General features: G+C 41.5%; 1 protein-coding gene across 2 annotated transcripts in view; it reads left to right on the top strand.

The window, feature by feature from the left end:
* Nucleotides 1–11,094, top strand: part of ARHGAP20 (Rho GTPase activating protein 20) — a 103,265-nt gene extending 92,171 nt beyond the window's left edge. For both annotated transcript variants that reach the window (XM_081950730.1, XM_081950729.1), the window contains exons 11-15: nt 3,364–3,525; nt 4,372–4,481; nt 5,173–5,362; nt 7,018–7,132; nt 8,554–11,094. In XM_081950730.1, the coding sequence (XP_081806856.1) occupies nt 3,364–3,525; nt 4,372–4,481; nt 5,173–5,362; nt 7,018–7,132; nt 8,554–10,286 (2,310 nt within the window). In that variant the 3' untranslated portion in view covers nt 10,287–11,094. The remainder of the gene's footprint in view (nt 1–3,363; nt 3,526–4,371; nt 4,482–5,172; nt 5,363–7,017; nt 7,133–8,553) is intronic.
* The last annotated feature ends 4,245 nt before the right edge of the window (nt 11,095–15,339 follow it).

The following is a 15,339-nucleotide window of genomic DNA, read 5'->3' as shown; positions in this document are numbered from 1 at the left end:
AGATATTTATTTATAGGGGGAAAATGTCGGGAACAAACAATTTCTAATGTTGGATTTTCCCCCTTACCAGAGGGAGCCCCCTTGTGGAGTACTATGAAACCGTTACCATGGCAACTCCACTGCGCTGTACAGTAGAAGCCATTTTACGGCAGTACATTAGAAGCCATTTTAAGGCACAACAGGCTGCATGTTAACAGAACACACACACACCGAGGGGTTTTAGGGATATCTTACCCCCCATAGTATTTATTTCCAGAGAGTAAGTCATCTGTGTATCAAGTTCAGTTGAAATTACTCAAGGCTTTCCAGAATTATGCTGGAACATACACACATCCAGCGATAGATAGATGATAGATAGATAGATAGATAGATAGATAGATAGATAGATAGATAGATGATAGATAGATAGATAGATAGATAGATAGATAGATAGATAGATAGATAGATAGATGATAGATAGATAGATAGATAGATAGATAGATAGATAGATAGATAGATGATAGATAGATAGATAGATAGATAGATAGATAGATGATAGATAGATAGATAGATAGATGGATGTAGATGTAGATATAGATGATATAGATATAGATATATAGATATAGATATATAGATATAGATGATATAGATATAGATAAAGAAGGACTGAGAAGATGTTGGACAGATTAAGTAGTCAGAGAAAAACTTGACTGTCCACCCCATCCCAAGCGTCTAATTAGAGAAGATAGGAATTCTTCAATCACATGGAAATCTCCTGACTCAGAGACAGAAAATGGACAAACCTCCCAGAAGATTGAAGAAAACTGAGTGAATGGTATGGAGAGATTAAAAAATGTTGCACAGAGTTCCAGGCCTTTTAAAGAAGTGTCCTTATATTTTGATGCTTCCTTTTGTCCTGAAGATGAAGAAGAGATGGGTGAAGGTAATTCTCCATTAAGGGACTGAAGCGTCTGTTCTAATACCGCAGAAGTGGTGTTCTACATTAATGCATATAGAAAGATTCAGAAATCTGAGCATGAGGGTCCAAATAAGAGCATTTGGGTAAGAATAAAAGAATGGGCAAACAGCAAAAATCTGGGGATACTTATTTTGGAGATATATTGTATACTAACAAACTAAGTCAATAATAATATGTTTCTGGACCAGATTACAAAGCTTTCAAGGAGAGATATTGTACATGGTAATAATGGGAAACTTCGACTACCAAGACATCTATTGGAAATACAGCTTGGACAAGAATGTAAGGTCTCCCAAATTCCTCAGTCGTCTTGCTGAGGAACGTTGAAGAAGAAATAAGGAAATTGGTTCTTACGGTATCGATCTGATGTTAATCCTAAGGAAGATTGGTCAAAGAAGTAAACATAGTGAGAACTTCAGGAGTTCATGACACATTGACATTCAAAATATCCCAGAAAGAGAAGCTGGAAGATGGGATAGAATGTGTATTAGAACTAGAGTCAATTTCAAGAAGCATATAAAGGAACTACAGAAGATGTCATGGAGAGAAATCCATGGTCCAGGTCAAAGGAAGCATAAGGAGGTTAGGTTAGAAATTTTTGAAAAATAAAATACAGGAAGTGCAATTGTATCTGTTCCGATGAAGGAAAAATGGGACAACTTTGAAAATTGTGGGTGCCTAGGGAATTTTTGAGTGAGCTAAGAGTGGAAAGGGACATATACAGGAAATGGAAAATTGGTATAAGAGCAGATAGCCAATATTCACAGACAGAAAGGCTGAAGTGCAAAAGGAAATTGGGATTGCAAAGGAAGCTGAAGAGTAACAAAAATGTATTTTGGCTTTGTCAATAGTAATAAGAAAGAAAATGGAAGGAGAGCCCTCATTTTTAAAAGATAGTAACAGGTGACAATGAAAAGGCAGAGCTTCTTAATTCCTACCTTGCTTTGGTATTGTCCTGAAAGAGGACGTTTTCTGAAATGAATTTAAGCAGGATTGATGCTTGGAAGGAGTGAGAACCTAAAAGAGGCATTGAGGAACATCTGGTCACCATGAATCAATGTACTTTTCAAGACCAGACTGAATGGAAATGGAAATTACAACTAAGAACCTTCTGTGATCTTTGAGAAGTCCTGGAAGAATGGCGTAATACCAAAAAATTAGAGAAGGATAAATGTTCCTATCATCAAAAAGAGGTGGGGGGAAAAAGAACTCCTCTCAGACCAATTGATGTTGATACAGGGCAAATGACATCATGCAACGGTACCAAAAAAACCCCTAACAACAGCAAATGCAATCCTAGGCATCATGAACAGAAATGTAGTGTCAAGATCAAGAGAAATCATATTTCATTATCTGTGGAGGCTCAAGGTTGTAGTTGCCTGGGCTAAACTGGGAAGATAAAAATATGTGGGATGAGAATGCAGGAGGAGACCATACCAATTGGTTAGGAGTTGACTAAGGTCAGTCCTAGAAGTCAGCCCTAGAGGAGATCAATCCTGACTGCTCTTTAGAAGGCCAGATCCTGAAGATGAAACTCAAATACTTTGGCCACCTAATGAGAAGGAAGGACTCACTGGAGAAGAGCCTCATGCTGGGAAAGATTGAGGGCAAAAGAAGAAGGGAATGAGGTGGCTGGATGGAGTCACTGAAGCAGTGGGCAGGAGCTTAAATGGACTCCAGAGGATGGTAGAGGACAGGAAGGCCTGGTGGAACGTTTTCCATGCGGTCGCGATGGGTCTGACACGACTTCGCAACTAACAACAAGGTGACTAACCCTTTCATAAGCGCTGCCAAACGTCTACTGATTATTCCATAATTGTGGAATTCTGAGAGTGTTGCAGTGTTGCAAGATCTTACCATCAGCCTCAGCTAGTGTTTTTTTTTGGGGGGGGGGGGATTGTAAAGAATTGATAAGCCTACTTATGTAAAAGGGAAAATCTGTTACGTAAACTATACTGCAATTTTCAAGCTTTTTGCCATTTTTCTGATAAATAATATAATTTCAGAACTTTTTTTCCTCAAAAAATCTGATTTTTGTTGTTGTTGTTCAGCTAGATTCAACACTCAAAAGCCCTAATGTGAAATCGATTACTCTTGTCTGATCCATATTTCTCCATACTGGGGCACAGGCAAAACTACAATTGTGCCCTCACTGCAAGCATAACAGCAATCTTGAATGTTTCCCCCCACCCCAAAACAAATACCTCAATTGTTGAGTCTTCTGTTGAAGGCCAACTTGAAAGAGGCAGTTTGGGGAAAGGACACTGCCGAAACCTTCTGTATGTAAATAGGCTAGTGAAGAAAGAGAAAACTGTTGTTGCTAAATGCTTTCTCAGAATATGGTATCTGCTAAAATCACTTGGCAATTTATGTTTCATGTACTTATTAATATATTTCTTTTACAGGATATGCTTTGCTTTCTCTATCAAGAGGGACCTTTTACTCGGGGTATTTTCAGACGTTCAGCAAATGCAAAATCCTGCAGGGAGCTGAAAGAGAAGCTTGACTCAGGGGAAGATGTACACCTACTTTGCGAGTCCGTGTTTGTGATAGCTTCTGTGTTTAAGGTAGATGGGAATCTCTTTCACTCTGTGTAACAATTACTTGACCATTGGAATTGCCTATCTCTGGATGTGAAGATATTATCTTGTTCCTTTTTTAAAAAAAATAATGCAGAACTCTGCAGATTAATTCAAGGAACCTGTGGACAACTCCGTAAGGACGTTTTTTCCCCAACTCTACTACCTGAAATTGGGATTTAAAACATTAACAAACAATTCAGACACTTAGCACATGCAACATGGCTATTAGTCTAGTGCTGAGATGTTTCTGTAACCCATTGATCTTCCTAATCATCGAATCCTCCAAATATTTAATACAATACAATACAATACAATAGTAGAGTTGGAAGGGACCTTGGAGGTCTTCTAGTCCAACCTCCTGCCTAGGCAGGAAACCCTATACCGTTTCAGACAAATGGCTATCCAACATCTTCTTAAAGACTTCCAGTGTTGGGGCATTCACAACTTCTGGAGGCAAATTGTTCCACTGATTAATTGTTCTAACTGTCAGGAAATTTCTCCTCAGTTCTAAGTTGCTTCTCTCCTTGATCAGTTTCCACCCATTGCTTCTTGTTCTACCCTCAGGTGCCTTGGAGAATAGTTTGACTCCCTCTTCTTTGTGGCAACCCCTGAGATATTGGAACACTGTTATCATGTCTCCCCTAGTCCTTCTTTCTCTTAAGCTTTGATTTGAAACTTCTCTTTGGAATTCAGTGAAAGGCTCCATTCTGCATATAATTCTAGGCTCCGTTCTGCATTTAATTAATAGAACAGGTAGACTCTCAAACATTTTTTTTAATGTATATTTTGAAATGATTGCTCATGTATATGTTTATCTTCCCTTTCAATAAGGATTTCCTTCGCAACATCCCAGGAAGCATCTTCTCCTCTGAACTCTGTGATCAGTGGGTTTCCTTAATGGATGAAGGGAACCATGAACAGAAAATGAAAATCATTCAGAGGTAACATTGTTTGTGTAATTTCCTTTTGTCAGTTTTTTCAGAAAATATCAAGGGACGGTGATAGGAAGCCAAACTCTAAAGTGTGTGTGTTTGTGTATGAGTGTGTACCCGCACACATACATATTTTACAGTTTGGCTTCCTACCACTGTTCCTTGATATTTTCCAAAAAAACTGATACAGTAAATATATAAATATAAATTTATGATCGGGCTTGATAAATTGACACACAAAGCTTGAAAATTAATGAGTAATTAAAAAAGCACTGTATTATTTCGTTAGAGACTTTAAGCTAAGTTTCTGCTGCAGATTAAGACATTATTGTAAAACTAACAACAATAAAATAGATGGGCTTGAGCCCTTTAATCCCACCAGCACCCAGTTGCAACTGGCAGTTGGAACAGAGCTATTTTCAGGTGGGGAGGGGGAGCAGAATGCCTAACTTCTTAGCATCAGAGTGTGTTAATATAACACTGTATAGGAAGTACTAATGATGCGATGGGCATTTCGACAAATCCTTTCTTAGCGAGCACTTAGAAGCCAAGAGGAACATACATGCCAAATTTAAAGTTTGTAGGCTTTACGGTTCTGGGGATTTTGTGATGAGTGAGTGGTATTTGCCAGATTTTTTTTAAAAAGGAGAATTTTGAGAGTCAGTTGTGAATCCCTTTCTTTTTGATTTTGTGTTTCTAGACTAATGGAACAGCTTCCAAGAGCCAATGTAGTGCTGTTGCATTACCTCTTTGGAGTATTACACAGCATACAAAAGCAGTCTGAAGGCAACCAGATGACCGCCTTCAATTTAGCAGTGTGCATCGCACCCAGCTTGCTCTGGCCTCCAGCTCCTGCAAATCCTGGGACTGAAGGAGAATTCACCAAGAAGGTAAGCAACAGTTCCTCAGGTTCTTTCCTTGGAACCACTTCAGATATTTTAAGGAACCAGTAGAAGAGAAAGAAGAAGAGTACAGCACCTTCTCAATTATCCTGTATCACGTCCAAGGAGGGGTAACACGATAGTATTGCCTACTTTGAAAAAAGAGTTGGGAGTGTGCAGATTTACTCACACTTATGTATTTTCTTGAGAAATAGGCCGGTAGGTCTCAATTTCTGAGTGCAGCTGCATCTCTTGCACTTTAGAAAGCTCTCTACAGTACATAGTTAATGTAGTAATATGGAATGTGGCTTCAAAACGACTCATGCTATAAAGAGCTTACTTTTTTCTACCAATCCAACATTGCACTGTTCTGTCTTCCTGGCAAGCATTGGTGCATGTTAAGTCACAGATATTTTTCTGTATTAAGCATCCAGTCTGAATTGGTTCAAGGTCGTAGCCTTTCCTTATTCATCTACTTGGATATTTAAGCTTGTTCTCAAGCAGGTGATACTCTGTTTTCCCACATATATTAATATATATAGTTGCTATTGTGGAAGTATTGGTGAACAAGAATTTGCACTAGGTACTAACAGATGACCACCTTGCCAACAAAAGTGCGTATAGTCAAGTCTATGGTTTTCCCAGTTGCAATGTATGGCTGTGAAAGTTGGACCATAAGAAAGGCTGAGCGCCAAAGAATTGAGGCTTTTGAACTATAGTGCTGGAGAAGACTTTTGCGAGTCCCTTGGCGATCAAGGCGATCAAACCTGTCAGTCCTAGAGGAGATCAACCCTGACTACTCTTTAGAAGGCCAGATCCTGAAGACGAAACTCAAATATTTTGGCCACCTAATGAGAAGGAAGGACTCACTGGAGAAGAGCCTAATGCTGGGAAAGACTGAGGGCAAAAGAAGAAGGGGACAACAGAGAATGAGGTGACTGGATGGAGTCACCGAAGCAGTCGGCATGATCTTAAATGGACTCCGGGGGATGGTAGAAGACAGGGAGGCTTGGAGGAACGTTGTCCATAGGTTTGCAGTGGGTCAGACACGACTTCGCCACTAACAACAACTAACAGATGAAGAGCAGCCACCTTCCTACACTTCTCCTCTTTTGCCAATGTGATCAGTAATCATTGTGGAACATTTTTGGATTCCAACCCAGTATTGGGAGGCAGCCTAGAACAAACAGGTTGCAATAGGAGGATTTGTGTGGGAGGAAAAGAACTGGCATAGAAATCAGAGAGCACATAATTGACAAGAGATAACAAGGAAAATGTTCTAATACCGAGCTGAGGAAGGATCTGCAGGAAAAGATCTGCTCTGTGCCAAAGGAACAGCAGAATGAGAAGGAAGTCTCACTTGGTTTTATTTTATTGTATTTTATTTGAAAGAACATGTTTTATATATAGGATGAGATTTGTCATTAAAGGGCATTCGGAAGGTTTACATAACTGCACATTTTTTTCATAACATATAACGCTAATACTAAAAATGCTGTGACATTAATTCCATTAAAGGAGGAAAAGTATAAAACAAGTTAAAAGTGAACTTTCTACCTGGTGGGCCGGCAGAGGCAAGCTGGAGTCTTGTAAAAAACTCTGACTTACCTTGAATTCCATGGTGACCTTCATGCCTTAATCTCAACATATTCCTTCGTTCACAGGTTTCTGTCCTTGTACAGTTTCTCATCGAAAATTGCTGCAGGATCTTTGGGGAAGAACTTACTTCGGTCTTTGCAGATATTATGCCCAAAAATGACAACCGGGAAGATGGTTCAGGTAAGATAAACTAAAGAGAAAAAAAGCATAGTAGGAGGAAATTGCAATATTCTAGCTTTTTAGCCTAGTTTTCACAACTTGTTGTTTTGGCATTTTTTAAAATGAGGATTGCAACGGAGGTGGTATTCAGCCAGTTCTGACCGGTTCTGGAGAACCAGTAGCGGAAATTTTGAGTAGTTTGGAGAACTGGCAAATACCACCTCTGGCTGACTCTGCCCCTTCTATTTGCTGCCTCCCGAATCACAGCTGATCAGAGTCCCAGCTGATCAGGTGGATTTTCTTCTGTTGCCCTGCACAGGAGAACGGAGCTGGAAAGTAGGTTGGTGGGGTGGGGAGGGAATGGGGATTTTACAGTATCCTTCCCCTGGAGTGGGGTGGAAATGGAGATTTTGCAGTATCCTGCCATACCCACCAAGGCATGCCACGCCCACAGAACTAGTAGTGAAAACATTTGAATCCCACCACTGGATTGCAATATATGTTTCAGAACACTCAATGGGGCTAGTCAGCTTGTGGTCAAAAATGCAAGAGACTCCTAGGAACAAGTCACATGAAGGTGACTGAGGAGTCTTCCACATAGCCATCACTCTGCTGGAAGGTATCTCAGGGTGTCTCTAAGAATAGATAAAATTAGTTCAACAACTGATCAGCATATATGCAGGTTGGTTTGTTTGTCAAATTTGTTAGCTGCCCATCTTTGCCACATGGTAACTCTGGGTGGCTTACCTTATTAAAAGACAACACTGTATAATTTATAATAATAGAAATAACAATACTATAACATCAACTTATTTGAAAAGATAAGGGGAGGTAATAAGATTAGAGGAGAAGTGGGTGGGATCTTTGTTAATCAATCAACCCACCCCCAACATGAAGCCCTTCTGTCGAAGCCCCAAGCCAACTGGCAGAACCAGGTTGGAGCCGACTTCAATTTGGGGATGGGTGGGTGGGTGGGAGGTTAAGATGTTCCAGAGAACAGGTGCAGTGGCAGAGTAGGCCCCTTTCTTGGAGCCCACTAGCCAGAATACTCAGGCTGATGGGGCCTGCATCATGCCTCTTGTGCTTGCATGGTGGAGTGGATCAATCCCAGTGGGATGGGACAGTTCTCCAGGTAGCCTGGAACCATCCCATAAACGACTTTAAGGGTAATTACCAGCATCTTGAATTGCACCCAGAAACAAATCAGCAGCCAGTGCAGTTCGCAGAGTGGTGGAGTTACTGTATATGGGCCATGCTTGGGCTCCCCAAAACTGCCTAGTCTCCCCCACCCCACCCTGCACCAGCTGCAGCTTCCAAATGCTCCAATATTGACCTCTGTAAAGTAGTAAATAAGTCTACTGTTGTTTTATTCAGTGTTTTTGCTCTCGATTGAGCTGATGAAACCTTAAAATTCGGTAACACCCGTTTTCATATTCCTGCAGATCTCTCTTCTTTTCATCTGAATGACTCCTCCTACGACAGTTTGGAAAACGAACTAAACGACTGCACGGACCCCGCATTTGACAACCTTTCTAAAAAACGAGGGAAAGAGAACAGGAGCAGAGACTCCGTTTTGACTTTGAGCGACTGTGATTTGGACTCGCCAGAAGCTGGAGATGCTCAGATTAAATTGCCCATCAAATCTCAGCCAGTATCCATTTCTGTGGGCTTCCATCACAAATCCTCGTCACGGGAGCATTCGGAGAACGAGTCTCTGTGTTCCATCACCTCAGGTTATTCATCAACGGCCATCTCAGACCTTCTGAAGAGCTCAAGGAGGCACAGGCGCTGTTCAGAGCCCACGATTGGTCTTCTTGACTCCAAGTTTACACCGCTCGGTGGGTTTCACGAAAGTGCTGTGCGCAAAGCCAGCTGCGATGCTGTTCTGTCCCACACAAATGAAGACTATCTCGAGCAGTTTCGTTCTCTCCAAGTAGAAGGCCAGAAACTTATCAATCAGAATTTGGTCATGGGGATAGAAGTAAGCAGCAAGGATGGTCCCGAAAGTCGTATCAGTGAAAAGAAAGATGTTTCTAACCGTCTCCTCCTGCCGCCACCACTTAGGTTAAATATTTGCTCAAGGACTAGCTGCTCTAGCCTCTCATCCCCAGGAACGTCCCCATCAGGGTCTTCGATGAGCTCTCTTGATAGTGCTTTTTCCCAGTTTTCGGACTATTCGGTGTTTACCCCAACCGAGGCTTCCTCTCCTCTAGACTGTGCCTCTCAGCCGCAGAGGAAATTTGGAGAGGTTTCTCCTGATTTTAATCCCTTTTCAGGAGTCCACCTTGGATCTGGAGTTAGCGCTTTTTCTAACCAAGACAACAATAACCAAACCAGCAGCTTGGTACCTATTAAGAAAGACAACCTGGAATGGCTTCCTCACAAAAACCCGGTCACTCTGCACCCCAGCACATGGTTGAAAAGCGGTGCTTCCACCATGAAAAACTGGACTCTACGGAAAAGGGAAAGAGCCTCCAAGCAGGACGAGAAAAAGAACACTTCCGTGAACATAACTTTGGAGTCAACAACATTTCCCTCTGAGAGTAATTTAGCTCAGGGGCAACAAGGAACGGGCAACATTTGTGCCACGGATGTCAATTCTGTGGCGGGGCACTTGGGAAACGGATCTCCTCAGGACGTTGGGCAGCTCACTAGCCTTCCTTTTTGTGTCATGGAGGCCCAGGAGAAACGGCTAAAGGCCTTGGAGCTTTTAGCAGAGCAAAGCAAGGAAGAGGAAGAAGAGGAAAATTCTACAGTGTTTCTTCCTTACAAACCACCACCACCCAGTCTTAAGCCACAGTCTCAAAATAAACCCAAGCCAGAGGCCGATTTGGGGGCTGACCATCAGTGGGTCACGGAGAGAAAGTTAAATGAAACGGCTCGTTTCCCACGAGTTGCCGTCCAGCAAGCAGCAGATTCCAAAACTGATAAATCTTCATTGAGCAGGCAGCCCAAAGATGCTGACATCAACTTGGGAAATGAATGTTGTGCTTCTTCACGGCCCTCAGTCAAGGCTGAGGATGAATGCTCATTTCAAATGGCTCCAAATAATAGCTTTTCCAAAACCCCGGAAGGAACTGATGCTAATAAAATGGAATGGCTGAAAAAGTTGTGCAGCGATCCCAAATTCAAGGATACAGACCAGAATTTTTTTACAGAGGAATCCTATGTTTGAGCAGCGGATATCAAAGAATGTTGTTTCAATTTGACTTGGTATTGCTTTAATATCCCAGGAGGTGTCGTGTTCATCAGGGAACGGAGGAAGCTATTTGAGGGACAAGCGGAATGGTTTTCTTAGCTATATTCCTGCAATTTTAAAAGACATTTCCTGGTATCTAGGAAGGTCACATGGCACGTTTTAAGAGAAACACTTGATTGTATAACACTTAGCAAACACTTGTGTACGTGCTTGCTATGTAACTTTTTAAAAATAGCTCGTATATATTCTGGACATTGTAAATGTATGTTTCGTGTCCATGGTGATTTGGCTGTAATGTGTTAAAATCGGCTTGGCCTTCATAGCTTTGGTATTGTACTGTTCTTTTGAAGCCTATGGTCCATTTCATTGTTCTCCAAGAAAGGATGTCTTAAAAGTTTTATGAGGAGCTTGTTCAGTAGTTGCAGTCATTTTCTTCCTTTACCAAAAGGGGAAAAAAATAATAAAGGATGACGTTTGACCTTTTTTGTAACTTAAAAGTCCAAGTTATATGTATATCACCATTCTATGTTCCATTTGGCTATTAATTTTTATTTGTCCCATTTTTCTTTTTATGAAGATGCTCTCCAATGGCATTACATTTTGCTGGTGGTGGTGGTAGTGATGGCATTGCAGGCAGAGCTTACATAATTATTCTATGTGTCTTTATTATAATATATTGAAAGTAATGCAGTTATCTTCCAAAAGCTTCAAGATTGTATAATATATCTTGGTAATTTTTTTTTGGGCTATTGTATATGTTCTGAAATAAATGTGTATTTTTGTACATGTGGAAAATACTCGCCTTTTGAGTGGGTGGGCTCTGGCAGGGATGTGTAACCTTTCACTGAATTTTGAAATACAGGCGTGCATGCAGTCCTTGCTTAATGACCAAAATTGGGACCAGCAACTTTGATGTTAAGTGTTGCAGACATTAAGAGAGACATCACAGGACTGCAACAGACTTAACGGTGTTATTTCTGCCGTGGTTGTTAAGTGAGACATCATATGACTGCACCTTGCAATTACAATGTCATTGACTCTACTTGTGGAAGCCAGCTGTAAAGTGCACAAAAGATGATCATGTGACTAAGGGATGCTATGACAGTCATAAATACAGTTGTACCCTGGTACTCGTTGTTAATTGGTTTTGGGAGACATACTGAGGACTAAAAATACGTACCAAACAAATCATGTGACTTATCACTTCACCCTTTGTTTTGGCCAGGAAGGACTTTCTGTCTGTCCCTTTTCCTATGTCAAAGACCTTCCCAGCATGGCCGACTTCCTGTCCGCCCTCTGCGGCCGTCCCCCTGCTTCCTTTTCTAGTGACATTCCCAGCATAGCCAACTTATACCAGATCAAGAGCAAATCAAACGAGAAAATTAAAATAGGTCATCAGTCTCCATTTTTGCAACCCTGTGATTTCTTCTTTTGCATTCCCAGTTCCCTTCAAGGACAGCTCTTCTTCTACTGTGAACTAAGCCTTGAACTGCTTGGATGGATTATTCAGTTGATGAGGCAGGAAGCCAGTAAAACAACATCTTCTCAACTTGTTTCCATTTTTAAAAAAAGTTATGCTAAAGAAGACGAAAGCTCTGACATTGATATTGGGAGGGTGTAATTCTGACTCCTATTGCTTTGGTGTTTTGTTGTAGAGGGGAAAACTCATAGCCTTCAGACCATCGAGAACTTTAGAATAATTATAATTTCTCACCCAAGAAGGGGTGCTGCTTTGTGGGCTCAGGGCTGCCCACATACCATGTGTTTTTCTTACCCAACAGTTATTTGAGCATATGGAAGGAACTTCTATTGATCTGTTCATAATGGAACATCCTGGGTAATTTTAAAATTTGAGCGACTGAAAAGTAATCACGCCTCTTCAGAGGAGAGTCCCCTCAATCTGGGATTTTAAATTATTTTGCTTTTAAATTGATTTTAAATCACTGCACTGTTTGTTTCCTTTAAACCAGATGGATAAACGTCAGGAAGGTGGTATCTCTTAAAAACTTATGATTCACTAACAAGCATCCAGTTCAAAACTGGGACTAGGACAATTAGACTGTTTATCCATTGTACCTGAGATGGTTAGATTTGTATATGGCAGGAATAAAACTGCACATTTTAATAGTGTGGAGATGGCATTATTTTTGTTTTCTTGTAAGTAACATAAAAATATCCCCTATCAGTAAATCTCAAACTTACTTATTTAGAAAAGTTATATGGCCATCCATCTTTCCTGCAAATTTCAGGCAGCTAAGAACAATCAACAAAAAGCAATACAGTGTAATAAAATGTTCAAATGTCATAAGCTCCTTATTTCAGGAGGGAATTCAACAAACTCAAACTGGATCCTTTGTGAATTTCTACTCTTTCAAAAATAATTCAAACACAGAAAACATTGAACATTACAAAATGTTTCACAGAATGGAAATCCAAAAATAACAGACTTTATTCTTCCATTTTTTTTAATGAGTTCAGGCAAAGGACTTCATTCAGAAAGCAGAATATTTGCAGTGTTGTTCAAGAACTTCATACATTAGCAGAGATTAATTGTTTCTCTGCTTTTAAGCTAACGCATATTCCTGAAAATGCCGCCCGAAAAACTAGATCAAGAAAATATTGTTGAATTCAGTACACACTACAGATCTTTATGTTAATGTACCAATGCTAGTATCACCTAAGGCCGTGATGGTAAACTTACGGCAAGCGGGCCACAGGTGGCATGCAGAGGCCCCTCTGGGGGCACATGAGCCAACATTGGCCTAGCTCTGCCGCTAGCCAGCTGATTTTTGGGTCACTGCAGCGCATGCATGGGTGGTGGGGCACATGCGGGAGATGCGTGTGGATGTGTGGGGGTGGAGGGGTCACACATGCATGGATGGGGAGTGGGTGGTCACGCATGCATGCACGGGGTTGGGGGGAGCAGGGGGTGCAGTGCACCCTTGTGGCCTGTTTTCAGTCCCAGGAGGTTGCAGGGAGGCCTACAGACCCAGAATGGGACATTGGAGGGGGGGGGTCGTACACACATCAATGGGGTGAGCGCGGAGTGTGTGTGTAATGGGCCGGGGGTGGTGGATGTCACACATGCATTGCATTATGGGTGCAGGCGGACACACACGCTTTCGGCACGCAACCACAAAAAGGCTAGCCATCACTGACCTAAGGGATTGAGGAAGCCTGGGACAGACTTCCAAAGATAAGTGTTCTGTTATGTCACAAAAGCACACACACATTTGTGCTACTTTGCTTGTTTTTCCAGAAACTCAGGCATTTGCCGGGATGTCAGAGTCCTTAAATTACATTTTTTTAAATTTTAGACTGAGTACTTCCAGAGAAGAAGGCTTAGTCCCAGGAATCAAAAGACCCCATGCAGCTGTTTCATCTCTTCCAATTTAATATATTTTTTCCTAAACTGAAAAATGGAAGGAACTGACAGGAAGGTTACAAATAAAAGACACAATTATCTCTCTACTAGGAAAAAAAAATTGTGGAGATGAAAGGATGAGACAATAAAAGCCTTGTTTGGAATTAATTAACAGATTTTTTTTACAAGGAACCCCCCCCCCCCATTCCCCAATCCATCCTGGATCTCTAGAGAATTTGTGACATTTCAGATGATGCTAAAAGAGAATGACTGCACTCACACATTGCGCTAAGCCATGATTTAACTAAAGTTTTGTAAATAAATCATGCGGCAGTGCAACATGTTATCTCAATCACGACAGTGTGAAATATATGGAACGTGTACGTAAGTGGGAAGGTAGCTAAGCCATCCTTTCTCAGACATCTGAAAGGTTTTCTTCCACCCAGAGAATGCCTGTGGTATAGCCTCAGGAGCTGAGGTGATATTCAGTCAGTTCTGACAGGTTCTGGAGAACCGGTAGCGGAAATTTTGAGTAGTTTGGAGAACCGCCAAATAGGCTGGCCCCACCCCCGCTGACTCCCAGCCTCCCCGTTGATCTTCTTTTGTTGCCCTGAACAGGAGGACGGAGCTGGAAAGCAGGTTAGTGGGATGGGGAGGGAATGGGGATTTTGCAGTATCCTTCCCCTGCCACGCCCACAAAGCCACACCACACCCACAAAGCCCCGCCCACAGATCCGGTAGTAAAAAATGTTGAATCCTACCACTGCACATGAGCTGCAACTGGCAGATGTTTTGAATCAACAAAAGTCAAATCGCTGAAACTTACCAAGAGGAATTTTACAACATCACACAGCATCAAGCAATCCTCAGTCCTTGGGTATCTAAAGGGAGGCAAAGTGATCAAATGCATGCAATGCAAATGGCATGTGAGCTCTTTTCTTTGCGTGTGATGTGTCAATGCAAATACAAAAGGGCACAGTATGTGTCATGACATCACATGTCATCATTCCGGCACCACTATGATTAGGAACAGATGGCTATATCCCTGCCCCAAAGAGATTGGTGGCTTTTTAAGAGCATTCTTTCTCAATCTGAAACCCATTGTAGGGACTGAACTACCGTAGTATGCTTGTGATCACAAGTTCTAGTTTACAGAGCATTAAAGTAAACCTACTGACAGAGATGCTAGCAGTTGTATGCCAACAGCTTCTGGATGATCAGTTTCTCGGGAGTTACCAGCTAGAATTCCAATGACTTGGTGGCTACAAAGGGAAAAGATGAACTGTTGCCTTTTCACTTTGACCCCAGACACTTCTGATTTCCTTTTGTGGGACAGAGTGATAATAAATCCCAATTTGCTGCTCCCCAATGGCTGCCTAAGGGAAGAGGGCATCCTTGTGCCAGTCACAGACCCAGAAACCAACAGCCTGGAAATCAGAAGCAAAAAGCTCTCAAGAGCCAAGATTTCACACTGAAGAACATTCTTGCTTCAAGGAGAAAAGCTTTTGTAGATTTTTCTGCCAATAAAAGCTTGGGTGTTTGGAGCAGCTCAGTATATGGAAATACCAAAATTACATTTATTCTAGGCAGTACATTCTATGTGGGGTTACCACATAGAATGATCCCCTGTGCCCTTATTAACCAAGGAAAGTTTTCTATTTCCAC

Source organism: Natrix helvetica, assembly GCF_964273705.1.
Source record: "Natrix helvetica genome assembly, chromosome: 4".
Classification (NCBI taxonomy): domain Eukaryota; kingdom Metazoa; phylum Chordata; class Lepidosauria; order Squamata; family Natricidae; genus Natrix; species Natrix helvetica.
The sequence above is the reverse complement of the archived record's forward strand: the minus strand, read 5'-3'. Positions and strand labels throughout refer to the sequence as shown.